The sequence below is a fragment of the Rana temporaria genome, chromosome 2 (genome assembly GCF_905171775.1).
Source record: "Rana temporaria chromosome 2, aRanTem1.1, whole genome shotgun sequence".
Classification (NCBI taxonomy): Eukaryota; Metazoa; Chordata; class Amphibia; order Anura; family Ranidae; genus Rana; species Rana temporaria.
This window is the reverse complement of record NC_053490.1, coordinates 278,148,633-278,167,276: the sequence shown is the minus strand read 5'-3', so window position 1 is coordinate 278,167,276 and position 18,644 is coordinate 278,148,633. Positions and strand designations below refer to the sequence as shown.

The window sequence follows — 18,644 nt, the reverse complement described above, 5'->3', positions numbered from 1 at the left end:
TCATAGCAGGAACAACGTTCCCGTTGCAGGACTAGAGCCGCTTGAGCCGATCAGAGTCCATACCAGTACGTTGATGGTTCTTGTTGGACATGTATTGTAATCTTTCTTTTCATGCAGCCTGTTGGCTGAAGGAAAAAAAGTTTGATCGGTGGGTATGCCCACCATTAGAATACCTCCCTTCATCCACCCACTTCTAATGATGGGCATACATGCACCATTTATATATGACGAAACATGGGGGCATCCTCCCGCAAAAAAGTTATGCCGTGTACACACGGTCGGACTTTTCTATACCGTGTACACATGGTCAGACTTTTCCACGGGAAAGCCTCTGTAGGAATGTCAACCGTATGTACGCGGCATTAGGAGCAAAATCGCTCCTCCGCCCCTAATGCCCCCATGCTTCGGCATATATGCTCTTTTTTTAACTGTGGTGGTGAAATCACCTCCTACAGCGTTGGAGTCGCGGCTTTATATATCGTGGGAGCAAACGCTGTTGCTGTCACGCTAAATAAATCCGCGCTGCAACTGAATGGCGTACCTGCTAAGCAAATGATGGTTAACATTAAAACAAAGTAACATTACAGTATAACAGTAAGATCATACCATACCTGCAAAGCAAATACCAAAAAAAAAACATAGTAAAAAATAAAACATTTTTTAACGTAACCTGTGCCTAAAATATATATATGCCGAAGCATGGGGGCATCCTCCCGCAAAAAAGTTATGCCGCATACACACGGTCGGACTTTTCCACGGGCAAGCCTCCGTAGGAATGTCGACCGTATATACGCGGTATTAGGAGCAAAATCGCTCCTCCGCCCCTAATGCCCCCATGCTTCGGCATATATGCTCTTTTTTTAACTGTGGTGGTGAAATCACCTCCTACAGCACTGGAGTCACGGCTTTATATATCGTGGGAGCAAACGCTGTTGCTGTCACGCTAAATAAATCCGCGCTGCAACTGAATGGCGTACTTGCTAAGCAAATGATGGTTAACATTAAAACAAAGTAACATTACAGTATAACAGTAAGATCATACCATACCTGCAAAGCAAATACCAAAAAAAACCATAGTAAAAAATAAAACATTTTTTTAACGCAACCTGTGCCTAAAATATATATATGCCGAAGCATGGGGGCATCCTCCCGCAAAAAAGTAATGCCGCGTACACACGGTCGGACTTTTCCACGGGCAAGCCTCCGTAGGAATGTCGACCGTATATACGCGGCATTAGGAGCAAAATCGCTCCTCCGCCCCTAATGCCCCCATGCTTCGGCATATATGCTCTTTTTTTAATTGTGGTGGTGAAATCACCTCCTATCTATCTATCATCCATCCAGTGGCATACCAACTGGGGGGCTTTTGGCCCTGGGTGCCACACCTTTGGGGGGTGTCAGGACAACTGAGCTGTTCATGGTGCTGCAGTCCAAGAGCCCCGGTCTCCTGGCTGCTGCCACACCTGTTCCTATTGGAGAGACTCCTCCAGATTTAGGATATATCCTGCACCCCCTCCTAATCCTAATTGACTGTATAGAATCCGCTTCGGGTGCCAAATATTCCAGGTACTCCCCTGCTTGAGATCATGCCTCTCTCTGGACCCCCTTTCCAGAGCATTGCGTGTCTATGTCTATGCACCCCCCTCCTAATCCTACATTTATATCCTCTACCTCCTTCTAATCAAACAAGATTGATAATGTGATCTCACCAGGGCTCGAGTCCTGCAGAAACGCGTGGGGACGGCGTCCCTGCACTTTGTTCATAGCAGGAACACCGTTCCCGTTGCAGGACTAGAGCCGCTTGAGCCGATCAGAGTCCATACCAGTACGTTGATGGTTCTTGTTGGACATGTATTGTAATCTTTTTTTTCATGCAGCCTGTTGGCTGAACGAAAAAAAGATTGATCGGTGGGTATGCCCACCATTAGAATACCTCCCTTCATCCACCCACTTCTAATGATGGGCATACATGCACCATTTATATATGCCGAAGCATGGGGGCATCCTCCCGCAAAAAAGTTATGCCGCGTACACACGGTCTGACTTTTCTATGCCGTTTACACGTGGTCAGACTTTTCCACGGGAAAGTCTCTGTAGAAATGTCGACCATATATACGCGGCATTAGGAGCAAAATCGCTCCTCCGCCCCAAATGCCCCCATGCTTCGGCATATATGCTCTTTTTTTAACTGTGGTGGTGAAATCACCTCCTACATCGTTGGAGTCGCGGCTTTATATATCGTGGGAGCAAACGCTGTTGCTGTCACGCTAAATAAATCCACGCTGCAACTGAATGGCGTACCTGCTAAGCAAATGATGGTTAACATTAAAACAAAGTAACATTACAGTATAACAGTAAGATCATACCATACCTGCAGAGCAAATACCAAAAAAAACCATAGTAAAAAATAAAACATTTTTTAACGCAACCTGTGCCTAAAATATATATATGCCGAAGCATGGGGGCATCCTCCCGCAAAAAAGTTATGCCGCATACACACGGTCGGACTTTTCCACGGGCAAGCCTCCGTAGGAATGTCGACCGTATATACGCGGCATTAGGAGAAAAATCGCTCCTCCGCCCCTAATGCCCCCATGCTTCGGCATATATGCTCTTTTTTTAACTGTGGTGGTAAAATCACCTCCTATCTATCTATCTACCCTTTGGGGGGTGTCAGGACAACTGAGCTGTTCATGGTGCTGCAGTCCAAGAGCCCCGGTCTCCTGGCTGCTGCCACACCTGTTCCTATTGGAGAGACTCCTCCAGATTTAGGATATATCCTGCACCCCCTCCTAATCCTAATTGAATGTATAGAATCCGCTTCGGGTGCCAAATATTCCAGGTACACCCCTGCTTGAGATCATGCCTCTCTCTGGACCCCTTTCCAGAGCATTGCGTGTCTATGCACCCCCCTCCTAATCCTACATTTATATCCTCTACCTCCTTCTAATCAAACAAGATTGATAATGTGATCTCACCAGGGCTCGAGTCCTGCGGAAACGCGTGGGGACGGCGTCCCTGCACTTTGTTCATAGCAGGAACACCGTTCCCGTTGCAGGACTAGAGCCGCCTGAGCCGATCAGAGTCCAGCCTGGCTGGTATGAATGCGGCACCCTCCTACTCCTCCTTTCTCAGCGCCCAGTCCACCTACATGCAGCTCTGCGCTACTTCCTAACACCCCTACCACCCCTGGCTGTGTCTAACACCCCTACCACCCCTGGCTGTCTTTAACCCCCCTCCCTATCACCCTTGCCTGTGTCTAACCCCTACCACCCCTGACTGTGTTTAACCCCCTCCCTACCACCCCTGACTGTCTTTAACCCCCCTCCCTACAACCCCTGCCTGTGTCTAACCCCTCCCTACCACCCCTGCCTGTGTTTAACCCCCCTCCCTACCACCCCTGGCTGTGTCTAACCTACCACCCCTGGCTGTGTCTAACCCCCCACCTTACCACCCTTGGCTGTGTCCAACCCTCCCCCTACCACCCCTGGCTGTGTCTAACACCCCTTCCACCCCTGGCTGTGTCTAACACCCCTACCACCCCTGGCTGTGCTTAACCCCCTCCCTACCACCCCTGGCTGTGTTTAACCCCCCTCCCTACCACCCCTAGCTGTGTCTAACACCCCTACCACCCCTGGCTGTGTCCAACCCTCCCCCCTACCACCCCTGGCAGTGTCTAACACCCCTACCACCCCTGGTGGTGTCCAACCCTCCCCCCTACCACCCCTGGCAGTGTCTAACACCCCTACCACCCCTGGCTGTGTCTACCACCCCTACCACCCCCTGGCTGTCTTTAACCCCTCCCTACCACCCCTGCCTGTGTTTAACCCCTACCACCCCTGACTGTGTTTAACCCCTCCCTACCACCCCTGACTGTCTTTAACCCCCTCCCTACCACCCCTGCCTGTGTTTAACCCCCCTCTCTACCACCCCTAGCTGTGTCTAACACCCCTACCACCCATGGCTGTGTCCAACCCTCCCCCTACAACCCCTGGCTGTGTCTAACACCCCTACCACCCCTGGCTGTGTCTAACACCCCTACCACCCCTGGCTGTCTTTAACCCCTCCCTACCACCCCTGCCTGTGTTTAACCCCTACCACCCCTGACTGTGTTTAACCCCTCCCTACCACCCCTGACTGTCTTTAACCCCCTCCCTACCACCCCTGCCTGTGTTTAACCCCCCTCCCTACCACCCCTAGCTGTGTCTAACCTACCACCCCTGGCTGTGTCTAACCCACCACCCTACCACTACTGGCTGTGTCTAACCCCCCACCACCCCTGCTTGTGTCTAACCCCCTCCTTACCACCCCTGGCTGTGTCTAACCCCCCACCACCCCTGCTTGTTTCTAACCCCCTCCCTACCACCCCTGCCTGTGTCTAACCCCCCTCCCTACCACCCCTGCCTGTGTTTAACCCCCCTCCCTACCACCCCTGGTTGTGTTTAACCCCCCCCTCCCTACCACCCCTGGCTGTCTTTAACCCCCTCCCTACAACCCCTGCCCGTGTCTAACCCCTCCCTACCACCCCTGCCTGTGTTTAACCCCCCTCCCTACCACCCCTGGCTGTGTCTAACCTACCACCCCTGGCTGTGTCTAAGCCACCACCCTACCACCCTTGGCTGTGTCCAACCCTCCCCCTACCACCACTGGCTGTGTCTAACACCCCTTCCACCCCTGGCTGTGTCTAACACCCCTACCACCCCTGGCTGTGCTTAACCCCCCTCCCTACCACCCCTGGCTGTGTTTAACCCCCCTCCCTACCACCCCTGGCTGTGTCTAACCCCCCACCCTACCACCCCTGGCTGTGTCCAACCCTCCCCCCTACCACCCCTGGCTGTGTCTAACACCCCTACGACCCCTGGCTGTCTTTAACCCCTCCCTACCACCCCTGCCTGTGTTTAACCCCTACCACCCCTGACTGTGTTTAACCCCTCCCTACCACCCCTGACTGTCTTTAACCCCCTCCCTACCACCCCTGCCTGTGTTTAACCCCCCTCCCTACCACCCCTAGCTGTGTCTAACACCCCTACCACCCCTGGCTGTGTCCAACCCTCCCCCTACCACCCCTGGCAGTGTCTAACACCCCTACCACCCCTGGTGGTGTCCAACCCTCCCCCTACCACCCCTGGCAGTGTCTAACACCCCTACCACCCCTGGCTGTGTCTACCACCCCTACCACCCCTGGCTGTCTTTAACCCCTCCCTACCACCCCTGCCTGTGTTTAACCCCTACCACCCCTGACTGTGTTTAACCCCTCCCTACCACCCCTGACTGTCTTTAACCCCCTCCCTACCACCCCTGCCTGTGTTTAACCCCCCTCCCTACCACCCCTAGCTGTGTCTAACACCCCTACCACCCATGGCTGTGTCCAACCCTCCCCCTACAACCCCTGGCTGTGTCTAACACCCCTACCACCCCTGGCTGTGTCTAACACCCCTACCACCCCTGGCTGTCTTTAACCCCTCCCTACCACCCCTGCCTGTGTTTAACCCCTACCACCCCTGACTGTGTTTAACCCCTCCCTACCACCCCTGACTGTCTTTAACCCCCTCCCTACCACCCCTGCCTGTGTTTAACCCCCCTCCCTACCACCCCTAGCTGTGTCTAACCTACCACCCCTGGCTGTGTCTAACCCACCACCCTACCACCCCTGGCTGTGTCTAACCCCCCACCACCCCTGCTTGTGTCTAACCCCCTCCTTACCACCCCTGGCTGTGTCTAACCCCCCACCACCCCTGCTTGTTTCTAACCCCCTCCCTACCACCCCTGCCTGTGTCTAACCCCCCTCCCTACCACCCCTGCCTGTGTTTAACCCCCCTCCCTACCACCCCTGGCTGTGTTTAACCCCCCCTCCCTACCACCCCTGGCTGTCTTTAACCCCCTCCCTACAACCCCTGCCCGTGTCTAACCCCTCCCTACCACCCCTGCCTGTGTTTAACCCCCCTCCCTACCACCCCTGGCTGTGTCTAACCTACCACCCCTGGCTGTGTCTAACCCCCCACCCTACCACCCTTGGCTGTGTCCAACCCTCCCCCTACCACCCCTGGCTGTGTCTAACACCCCTGGCTGTGTCTAACACCCCTACCACCCCTGGCTGTTGGAGGGGGGCAACACTTCATTCCTGGGCCCAGGCAGTACAATGTCTTGGGCCGGCCCTGATATATAAACACACACACACACACACACTTTTTTTGTATTTTTGAGGTGGGTAATCTTGGGTGAGTTCCCACACTTTTTTTCCCAGGACTTGACCCCTGGATCTCACCACCCCTCCTCTTATGTAAAGCCTTGGAAACTTTCCTCTGGTACTATCAGTGTTCAGGTCTTCGCCACGTCTCTTCCTTCATTCAGCCTTTACTTAAAAATACTGAAAAAGAAAAAGGCATTCATCAATGTTTCTGACTTATGTAGAAATGGGTAATAAAGTTTGGTAAATCCCCCAACCCCATTTCACCCAACAGGCTTCATCAGCCCCAGCTTCCTCTAGTGGTCAGGAGACGCATTATTAGACTGCTTTAACACATCCTTGAAGTACAGGGTGGGCCATTTATATGGATACACCCGGGTGGGCCATTTATATGGATACACCTTAATAAAATGGGAATGGTTGGTGATATTAACTTCCTGTTTGTGGCACATTAGTATATGTGAGGGGGGGAATGTGCCACAAACAGGAAGTTAATATCACCAACCACTCCCATTTTTTTAAGGTGTATCCATATAAATGGCCCACCCGGGTGTATCCAAATAAATGGCCCACCCGGTAAATCTGAACCCAAGAGCAAAAATTGAATATATGTCCTTAGATGTGACAGCTGCGTTAAATTTTTTCCCAGCAATGTACATTTTCTGCAATTACAGAAAAAATACCTGTTGTTCCTATCAGAACTCCAGCACCCTTGTAAGTTCCTGTGCACTGAACTGAGATTTTAAAAAGCTATTAACATTTATAGCTTTGCCAGCTACGAAGAAACACTTCTCTATGACATGGAGACAAGGCTAGAGGTGCTGTTGTTTGTAGTTCAAATCAAAAGAACAGGCTTTGGTGACAATGCTGCTTCTCCATAGATACAGTGCAGTAAGTGAGCATTGTCAGCATAGCATAGGTGTGTCACCAAGTAAAATAAAGCCAGAAAAGAATTAAACTTGTGGCAAGTTTCAATATATACAATCTTTGGTTTCTGGTTTGGATACGATATAAGCAGGCCTACGCGCTATGCACCCGACACACAATAGTCATCCCCAGTAATAAACAGAATTCATTTGGACAAGATTCCAGACCAATGTAGAGCAACCACAAAAATCATAGACAAATATGAAAATTCTATTTTAGATGATGAAGACGTGCCTGCCGGTGAAAATCTCCCCTCCCCCCTCCAATGTGATTGGACGCCTCCCTTATTCAAATACTTACAGATCCAAATAGAATTTCCGGGGGTGATGGTCTTTTCTCTAACTCGGCCCAGTTGATGTTCTTGAAGAACGGGTGCCCTCTGAGGTCCTTTACTAGGTCTTTTCGTTTTTCTTGGTCTAAATGTAAGAGCTATAAAAGAGAATGAAATAACATAAGAAACACTGAAGGAACAATAACAGTAGCCGAACCATAGCACTCCCCACCCTCCTATGTTTAAGATTTGATTCTGAGGCCTCGTACAGACGAGCAGACATGTCCGCGGACCGTTTTCATCGGACATGTCTGCTGGGGGATTTTTGTCTGATGTGTGTACACACCATCAAACCGAAATCCCCGCGGACAGAATATGCGGTGACGACGCGGTGACGACGTGGTGACGTGGCGGCGACGACGACGCGGCGACGTGCGCAAATCCGGAAGTTCAATGCTTCCACGCATGCGTCGAATCACTTCGACGCCATGCGCGGGTTCTCGGGCCAGCGGACATCTCCGATGAGTTGTACTAACCATCGGACATGTCCGGCGGATAGGGTTCCAGCGGACATGTTTCTTAGCATGCTAAGAAACATTTGTCCGCTGGAAACCTGTCCGCTAGGCCAGGAATCCGGTCCGATCGGCCGTACAGACGACCGAACATGTCCGCGGAAACTGGTCCGCGGACCAGTTTCAGCCATGTTCGGTCGTGTGTACGAGGCCTGAGAGTTTCATGTTTCAGCTTCCTTCATTTAACTTTTAAACCTGCTACTATGTCTGGATTGGGTTGAATCATAGCACAGTCCCTTATTTGTCTAATATTAGCTCATAATTGTTTTTAATAGCTATTAATTAGTAATAACAATGTATTAACAAGTTTCTTTCTATTAAATCTGCAACTGCCATTTTTTTTTAATTAGAACAATGGCAACACCAGGAGAAGTTTATATTCTGTCTGTGTAAGGAATGTCCCCAAAAGTTACATTTTCTGCATGTGCGACGGTCCCATCGCATTTCAGACAAACCACAAATTCAAGTTGCACACATCCTCGGCAATTGAATTTTAGCAGACACAAAGGCTGCCGCCTTCTTTACACAAATTATGGGGCACAATTCCTCCCACTAATACCAAAGATGGGTCAACATTTCTCCCATTAAAACCAATGATGGGGCACTTTTCCTCCCACTAATACCACTGATGGGTCAACATTTCTCCCATTAAAACCAATGATGGGGCACTATTCCTCCCACTAATACCACTGATGGGGCACTATTCCTCCCACTAATACCAAAGATGGGTCTATATTTCTTGCATTAAAACCAATGATGGGGCACTTTTCCTCCCACTAATACCACTGATGGGGCACTATTTCTCCCACTAATACCAAAGATGGGTCTACATTTTTCAATTATTACCAATGATGGGGAACTATTCTTCACACTAATACCATCGGTGGGTCAACATTTCTCCCACTAATACCAATGATGGGGCGCTATTCTTTCCACTGATATAAAAGATAGGGCACTATTCCTCACACTAATACCAATGATGGGGCCAGTATTTATCTTCCTACTGACCACAGGCACTGGGGGAAATTTACCAAAACTGTGCATGATAGCCAATCAGATTCAAACATCAGCTTGTTCAATCAAGCTTTGGCAATAAAACCTGGAAGCTGATTGGTTTCTGTGCAAAGTTGCACAGGATCTTGCACTCTCCAGTTTTAGTAAGTAACTCCCACTGTGTAATTTTTTTTAAATCTCACTGACCACCAAGCCTTATGCCGCGTACAGACGATGAAAAAAAACGTCATTTTAAAAAACGTCATTTAAAATGGCCGTGTGTGGGCAAAACGTTGTTTTATGTCTTCAAAAAAACGACAAAAAAAAAATTCGAACATGCTTGAATTTTTTATGTCGTTTTTTAAAACGTCGTTTTTTGGGTCATAAAAAATGACCGTGTGTGGGCAAAACTACGTTTAAAACGACGTTTTCCAACCCGCGCATGCTCAGAAGCAAGTTAGGACGCGAGTTTGAATGGAACAGAGTGCCGTCGTACGTGCTGAACGTAACCGCGCTTTGCTAGAGCTTTTGGAAAAAACGATGGTGTGTATGCTACGTCGTTTTTGAAAATGAAGTTTGAAAAACGTCGTTTTTTTTCATGCTAAAAAACAACGTTTTTTTTCATCACAAAAAACGACCGTCTGTACGCGGCATAAGACATTATTAATTCCACTAATGCTTGGGCACTTTCTACTCCCACCGGCCGCAGACCGGCCCCCTTAAAGTCTAAAGGACACTAAACTGACCCTTTGTTTAAACATTTTGAGAACTCTAATCTATATGAATGTATGCAGGTAAGAATGTGAAATTGTGTTTTCTAAAATCCTAACAACAAATATATATAACCTGGAAAGGGTTTTGTCCCTTAGGCCCCTTACACAGGAGGTGGGCTCCATTGGAGTTCACCTGTTCAGCAGGGAATCTGTCCGCTGACCCCCCGCTGAGCAGGCGGATGGCTGGTCTATGTCTGCTCCACTTATGCAGAGCAGATACAGACATAGCCCACTGTCCTCTATGGGTGAAAAAAAAAGGGGGAAGAATTGTTGGAGGAACAACAATTCTTCCCCCTTTTTTTTTTTGCTATAATCTAGGACGTGGCACTGTATTACTGCGAGACACCCACAGCCCATCCTGTGGTTGGTGTACTCTCCCAATTTTGAAGTCCTCTATGGGTGGTCGGATGTAAACTGACCACCTCTCTGTTTACACCTGACTGCCATCCCATCAGATCCACCAGATGAATGGGGACAGGATCGTGTCCATAGAGGAGACTTGGAGTTCTGATCAGGTCCGCCTGAAAAACTGACAGGCAGACCCAATCGGTTCGCCGGCGTGAAAGGGCCCTTACTAACAGCTAAAGCTCTGCATTTACTTACCTTCTCTATGAGGTCACGGAGATGATGGTTGAATTCCAGCGGATAATAAACCTTCTTGGTAAGAATTGTTGTCAGCAATTCCCTTTTGGTCTTCTGGCGGGAATAGAATGGGGATATGACTAAAGCCATCTCGTATACTATTATTCCCAGTGAGAAATAATCAGCCACGGTAAAGTATGGATCACCTCGAATAACCTGTAGAAACATAGGGGAGAGAAAAAAGTATGAGAACATTTTCGGATCAGGCAGACATGACAGACATGACTCCATGTTGGCATATGTGATGGAGGAAGCCTCCCAGGAGTCCCAAATTCGTGAACAAAAGACATCAGACTAGGGAAGAGCTTGTGAATATTGGAGGCTTAAAGTGTATGTATAGTCAAAACTTTTAGGCCCAGATTCAGAAAGGACTTACAACGGCGCAGCGCCATGTACGCCGTCGTAAGTCCTAATCCGAGTCGTCGTATGTATACGCCTAATTCTTAGAATCAGTTACGCATAGATAGCCATTAGATCTGACAGGCGTAAGTCTCTTACGCCGTCGGATCTAAACTGCATTTTTTTTTGACCGCTAGGTGGCGCTTCCGTCGAATTCCGCGTTGAGTATGCAAATTAGCTAGATACGCGAATTCCCGAACGTACGCGCGGCTGACGCCAGGGGCGGACTGACCATTGAGTCACTCGGGCACTGCCCGAGGGCCCCATGTCACTACGGGGCCCCATCAGGGTTGCCAGGCTCAGTAAAACCAGGAACAGTATGTAAAAATCTGTGTTTTTTTTTAAATCTGTCCCTGATATGTCTGAAACCAACATGCTTCTGATGTGAAAATATTTTAGCTGCTCCGCCTCTGCACTGCCTCCTGGCGTGGGAGGGGCCTCCAGGGGCCCCATATTCTTCTATTGCCCGGGGGCCCCATGAGTTGTCAGTCCGCCCCTGGCTGACGCAATACAGATACGACGTTTACGTTAGGCTTTTCCCGGCGTAAAGTTGCCCCTGCTATATGAGGCGCAGCCAATGTTAAGTATGGCCGTCGTTCCCGCGTCGAAATTTGAAAAAGTTAAGTCGTTTGCGTAAGTCGTCCGTGAATGGGGCTGGATGTCATTTAGGTTCACGTCGAAACCAATGACGTCCTTGCGGCGTACTTTGGAGCAATGCACACTGGGAAATTCCACGGATGGCGCATGCGCCGTTCCGCAAAAACGTCAATCACGTCGGGTCACAGTAGTTTAACATAAAACACGCCCCCCTTATCCAAATTTGAATTAGACGGGCTTACGCCGGCCGATTTACGCTACGCCGCTGCAACTTACGGAGCAAGTGCTTTAAGAATACAGCACTTGCCCGTGTAAGTTGCGGAGTTGTAACGTAAATCAGATACGTTACGCCCGAACAATTTTACGCGGATGTACGTGAATCTGCCCCTTAGTTTTTCTGTTGGATAGAGGAAGATAAAATAAATTGACCATTTTAATTATTTGATCGGTTGGGGCTTTTTCAGAACTTCCAGTTTCTGACTGAACCCAAGTTCAACATGACAAATAGAGAGGATGAATATGCTCTTTATTGTCTTAATTGGGTCCTACAAAGTAGCTCCAACACTGCTGCACAGAACTTCCCACCTATTGTTGGGGATATAGGGCCAGATTCACAGCAGAGATATGACGGAGTATCTCAGATACTCCGTCGTATCTCTCAGAGTATCTATGCGACTGATTCATAGAATCAGTTACGCATAGATAGCCCTTAGATCCGACAGGTGTAATTGTTTTACACTGTCGGATCTTAGGATGCAATACCGCGGCGGCCGCCGCTGGGGGGAGTTTGCATCGTAAACCAGCGCCGGTTATGCAAATTAGTAGTTACGGCGATCCACGACAGTTTTTCCCATTCGCTACGTCGCTGCTAGTCTAGTTTCCCGTCGCAAAGTTAGTCGTCGTTTTAGGTGCCCTAACTTTACACAGCACATGTATTTGCTGTATAGAGTATGGCCGTCGTTCCCGCGTCGAAATGTAAAAATGTTTCCTTCTTGCGTAAGACGTCCGGGAATACGGAAGTACGCTACGCACGTCGCCGTTCGAAAAAATGACATCACTTTGCGCAAAGCACGGCGGGAAATTCAAAAGGGAGCATGCGCAGTAGGTCCGGCGCGGGAGCGCACCTAATTTAAATGGCACACGCCCCTTTGAATTACGCGGGCTTACGCCGGAGGCCGCCCGCGTAAGTTTTCATGCAAGTGCTTTGAGAATCAGGCACTTGCGATGAAAACTTGCGGCGGTGTAACGTATCTACGATACGCTACGCCGCCACGATTCTACGTGAATCTGGGCCATAGTTCTGGCCTCGAAACCCACTAAAATCTACTGGGGCTCCATTTAGTGAAAGGGGGGAACCACTTTAACTTTTTTATAGCCAATAATGATAATTGGTATGTCTAAATAAAGATAACCATTAAGCCTAATATCAGGCGGGTAGCAGTTTACTTACCTCTGGGGCCATATAAGAGATGGTCCCGTTACATCCTGTAACTCTTCTGTGTTCTGAGACATTGAAAAATGACAAGCCCAAATCGGCAATTTTAGCATGGCAGTCGTCGTCCAATAGAATATTTTCTGGCTTTAGATCACTGTAAAGAAAAGGAGTAGATGGTGAGATATGCATATCAGACAAGTTTTTTAAACATAGAATAAATACAAATATATACTGTGGGGCAGATCCACAAAGGTATTACGCCGGCGTAATTTGAAAATTCCTGCGTCGTATCTTTGTTTTGAATCCTCAAAATAAGATACGACGGCATCTCGGGTCGATCCGACAGGCGTACGTCTTAGTACGCCGTCGGATTTTAGGTGCACTTTTTCCGCCGACCGCTAGGCGGCGTTTACGTCAAATTCTGCGTCGAGTATGCAAATTAGCTATTTACGGCAATCCACAAACGTACGTCCGGCTGGCGCATTGTTTTTACGTCGTTTGCGTAAAGTTAAAGCTGCTATTCTGAGGCGTACTCAATGTTAAGTATGGCCGTCGTTCCCGCGTACAATTTTGAATTTTTTACGTTGTTTGCGTAAGTCGTTCACGAATAGGAATTTGCGTCGAATGACGTCACCGTCGTAAGCATTGGCTGGTTCCGGTTTAATTTCGAGCATGCGCACTGGGATACCCCCAGGTACGGCGCATGCGCAGTTAAAAAAAACGTAGTTTACGTCGGGTCACGACGTATTTACATAAAACACGTCCCCATTACATCCATTTGAATTCCGCGCCCTTACGCCACCGTAACTTACGGCGCAAATTCTTTGTGGATTCGAAATAAAAAAAAATAAGTTAAGGCGGCGTAGTGTATCTTAGATACGCTGCGCCCGGCGGAATCTTACGCGAAGGTACGTGGATCTGCCCCTGTGTGTATATATATATATAATATAAAGAAGATATAGGGCCAGATTCACAAAGAGAATCTCTGACTTAAACTGGTCGTATCTATGCGCCTGATTCATAGAATCAGTTACGCATAGATATGGCTAAGATCCGACAGTGTTACACTGTGTTACACCGTCGGATCTTATTTTCAATTTGAAAATGGCGCCGGGGGCGTTCCCGCTGATTTACGCTGAATAATATGTAAATCAGCGAGATACGCAAATTCACGAACGTACGCGGACCCGACGCAGTGTTGTTACGACGTTTCCGTAGCGGTTTTCCCGGCGTATACTTACCCCTGCTTCTATGAGGCGCAGCCAATGTTAGGTATAGCCGTCGTTCCCGCGTCGAGTTTGAATTTTTTTACGTCGTTTGCGTACGCCGATTCAGAAACCCGCACGTCGCAAGTTACGTTCACGTCTAAACCACTGACGTCCTGGTGACGTCAGTGGGAGCAATGCACGCCGGGAAATTTCGCGGACGGCGCATGCTCATTTAAATCGGCGCGGGAACGTGCCTGATTTAACCACTTGCCGACCCGCGTATTGTAAATGTACGTCCTCTTTTTAAAGATGGATATCTCAGTAACGGCAGCAGCTGCTGCCACAACTGAGATATCTATCTTTTCAGCGGGCGGCCGTGTAAACGATAACGGCGGTCTCCGAGGCGGATTCGCCGCGAGATCGCCGTTATCGGTGGCGGGAGAGGGGCCCTCCCGCCGCTCTACCGCGCCCTCCGCCGCTTACCGTAGCAGTCGGTAGCGGCGGAGGAGATCGGATGCTGCAGCCTGAGCGGTGAGGACTTGAGTGAGGGCAAGATGGCCCCCACCCGTCCTCATAGCTTTGCTGGGCGGAAGTGACGTCAAAACGTCAGTCCCGCCCAGCGTCTTAAAGAGACATTTTTTTTTTGTCATTTGAAAAAATGACAGTTTCATTTTTTTATTTTTTTTTATTGCATTGAAGTCTAAATATGAGATCTGAGGTCTTTTTGACCCCAGATCTCATATTTAAGAGGACCTGTCATGCTTTTTTCTATTACAAGGGATGTTTACATTCCTTATAATAGGAATAAAAGTGATACATTTTTTTTTTAATTTCAGTGTAAAAAGTAATAAAATAAATAAAAATAAATAAGAAAACAAAATTTTTTTTTTTTTAAAGCGCCCCGTCCCGACGAGCTCGCGCGCAGAAGCGAACGCATACGCGAGTAGCGCCCGCATATGAAAACGGTGTTAAAATCACACAAGTGAGGTATCGCCGCGATCGTTAGAGCGAGAGCAATAATTCTAGCCCTAGAGCTACTCTGTAGCTCAAAAAATGCAACCTATAGAATTTTTTAAACGTCGCCTATCGAGATTTTTAAGGGTAAAAGTTTGACGCCATGCCACGAGCGGGCGCAATTTTTAACCAGTTAAGCCCCGGACCAATATGCAGCCTAAAGACCCAAGGTGTTTTTACAGTTCGGGACTGCGTCGCTTTAACAGACAATTGCGCGGTCGTGCGACGTGGCTCCCAAACAAAATTGGCGTCCTTTTTTCCCCACAAATAGAGCTTTCTTTTGGTGGTATTTGATCACATCTGCGGTTTTTAGTTTTTGCGCTATAAACAAAAATAGAGCGACAATTTTGAAAAGAATGCAATATTTTTTACTTTTTGCTGTAATAAATTTCCCCCAAAAACATATATAAAAACTTTTTTTTCCCTCAGTTTAGGCCGATACGTATTCTTCTACCTATTTTTAGTAAAAAAAATCGCAATAACCGTTTATCGATTGGTTTGCGCAAAATTTATAGCGTTTACAAAATAGGGGATAGTTTTATTGCATTTTTATTAATTTTTTTTTTTTACTACTAATGGCGGCGATCAGCAATTTTTTTCGTGACTGCGACATTATGGCGGACACTTCGGACAATTTTGACACATTTTTGGGACCATTGTCATTTTCACAGCAAAAAATGCATTTAAATTGCATTCTTTATTGTGAAAATGACAGTTGCAGTTTGGGAGTTAACCACAGGTGGCGCTGTAGGAGTTAGGGTGCACCTAGTGTGTGTTTACAACTGTAGGGGGGTGTGGCTGTAGGAATGACGTCATCGATTGTGTCTCCCTATAAAGGGGATGACACGATCGATGCGCCGCCATAGTGAAGCACGGGGAAGCCGTGTTTACATACGGCTCTCCCCGTTCTTCAGCTCCGGGGAGCGATCGTGACGGAGCGGCTATAAACAAATAGCCGCGCCGTGGTCTCGGATCGCTCCCCGAGCGGACCCGACCTCCGCATGTAGCGGGGGGGTCCCGATCGGACCCCCCACCCACGTTAAGCAGAGGATGTACAGGTACGTTGATGTGCCTGTCCGTGCCATTCTGCTGACGTATATTTACATGAGGAGGTCGGCAAGTGGTTAATATATTGCAGCATGAGCCCTGAGACTTCTGCAGCAGAAGGAATGAGACATCATGGAACGCTAAATAAATGGGAACTCTTGTAGAAATTGTTCCTGATTCACCAACAATTTCAAGAAGCCAAGGGGTGATTCCTCCAGCATTATTTACCCATAACTAAAAATAATTGAACTCCATTGTTAATTAGCTGATCTAATCCTTACCTGTGCAAGATATTCTTAGAATGCAGGAACTCCAGGCCGCATATTATATCCGCAGTGAGATTTCTGATGAAGAAAGAAAGAAATGTATTAGCATTTACAACCATCACAGCCCAATTAAAGCAAAAGATGAACAGACTTCTTCCCATAGATCAGGGGTCTCCAAACTTTAGGGGGGGGGGGGGGGGGGGCCGGACTGTGGCCAGTGGTAGTGGAGATTTTCCAGGCATCAGTGGGCATAAACATCACCATATTTGGCATTAGGGAAAGGAATAGTGCCCCATCGTTGGTATCATTGGGAGGAATAATGCCCTATTATGATCGATTAATGATGCCTCGCTGTTGGGTGTCAGTTGGACGAAAAGTGTCTCATTTAGCTTCATACACACAATCAGATTTTCTGAAGGGAATTGTGTGATGACAGACTGTTGGCGGAAAATCCGACTGTTTGTATGCCCTCTCGGACAATTGTCAGATTTTCCACGGACAAATGTTGGATGGCATGCTTTAAAATTGTGGACAATTGTCTGTTGTGGGATTTTCCGAGCGTGTGTACACAAGTCTGTCGGACTAAAGGCCAAAGTACAAACACACATGCTCGGATTCAATGCACACCAAACACGACATTAGAAGAAGGTGCCCAAAGGGTGGAGCTAAAGAGCTGAAAAAACACGGGCCCGGATTCAAAGAGATTTGCGCTTTTTTTGCGGAGGCGCAGGGCAACGATTTTGCCCCGCGCCCCCGCAAATTTGCTCCGCTGCCCTCGATTCACGGAGCAGAAGCTCCGTAAATTGCGAGGGCGCGCCGGCAAAATTGCCTGGCGCTAGAGCACGCAATTTAAATGATCCCGTAGGGGGCGGGAATCATTTAAATTAGGCGCGCTCCCGCGCCGAGCGTAGAGTGCATGCTCCGTCAGGAAACTTTCCCGACGTGCATTGCGGCAAGGACGTCATTTGCTTCCAAGTGAACGTGAATGGCGTCCAGCGCCATTCACGAATCACTTACGCAAACGACGTGAAATTCAAATTTTGCGACGCGGGAACGACGGGTATAATTTAGCATTGGCTGCCCCTACTATTAGAAGGGGCAGCCTTACGCTAAACACGCCGTACGGAAACGACGTAACTTGCGTACGCAGGGCTCGCGCAACATTGTGAATCGGTGTTAGTATGCAATTTGCATACTATACACTGAGCACAATGGGAGCGCCCCCTAGCGGGCATCGCAAGAATGCAGCCTAAAATATGCGTGGCATAAGAGCCTTATGCCACATAGATTTTAGGCTGCAGACCGCGTTACGATGTTCCTGAATCAGGAGCATTCGTAACGCCGGAGCAAGTAAGCAATTGCGCCTGTGTAACCTATGGTTACACAGGCGCAATTGCTTCTTGAATCTGGGCCACTTAGTTTTGTGTTTGTTGGCCGTCAATTGTGTGCCATTTGAATGCAAATTCCTGACCAATGCCCTTCGAACAAAAGTCCTACGCTTTGTCTGTGGAAAATCCGATCGTGTGTATGAGGCTTAATAGTAAGGCCGCGTACACACGGTCGGACCAAACCGATGAGACTGGCCCGTCGGACCGTTTTCAGCGTTTCACCGCTGAAGTGGCCTGATGGTCTGATGTGTGTACACACCATCAGTTCAAAATCCGATCGGGTCAGAACGTGGTGACGTAGAACACAACAACGTGCTGAAAAAAACGAAGTTCAATGCTTCCAAGCATGCGTCGACATGATTCTGAGCATGCGCGGGTTTTGAACCGATGCTTTTGTGTACTAACCATCGGTTTGGACCGATCGGGCAGCGGTCCATCGGTTCGGTTTTGAAGCATGTTTAGAAATTTTGGACCGAAGGAAACCAGACTGATAGCCTATACACACGGTCGGTTTGGTCCGATGAAAATTAACTTTGGTTCTTTCTCATCGGACCAAACCGACCGTGTGTACGGGGCCTAAGAGGAATAGTGTCCCAAGGGCCGTATAAAGGCACACAAAGGGCCACAGTTTGGAGACCACTGCTATAGATCATAGGTGTATAGATAGACGGGGCTGAGTTGGAAGGGCCTGGCTATGTCACTGCCTGTCCTCAGTGATCAGCCACACCCAACGTAACCCAGTCTTTGTACTTACCTTATGCGGTCCTCAGGAAGTGGAGCTGAACGCCAGATCAATCCATAGAGATCCCCTCCGCTCAGATATTCCATGACAAAAACAAACTGGTCCTGTGTGAAAAAGAAAGGAAATTAGATTTAAATATGAAATTTACATTACAGTCAACTCTCAACATAGTCACCATTCACA

General features: G+C 48.3%; 1 protein-coding gene across 1 annotated transcript; it reads right to left on the bottom strand.

Annotated features, from left to right (window-relative positions):
* Window positions 1-6,188: 6,188 nt before the first annotated feature.
* LOC120928600 (rhodopsin kinase GRK1-like) lies at window positions 6,189-13,030 on the bottom strand. Its single transcript, XM_040339645.1, has 4 exons — window positions 12,812-13,030; window positions 10,327-10,521; window positions 7,415-7,543; window positions 6,189-6,367 (listed from the first exon to the last, which is right to left on the bottom strand). The coding sequence occupies exons 1-4, from the start codon at window positions 12,983-12,985 to the stop codon at window positions 6,359-6,361; spliced, it is 507 nt and encodes a 168-aa protein (XP_040195579.1). The 5' UTR covers window positions 12,986-13,030; the 3' UTR covers window positions 6,189-6,358.
* Window positions 13,031-18,644: the final 5,614 nt, after the last annotated feature.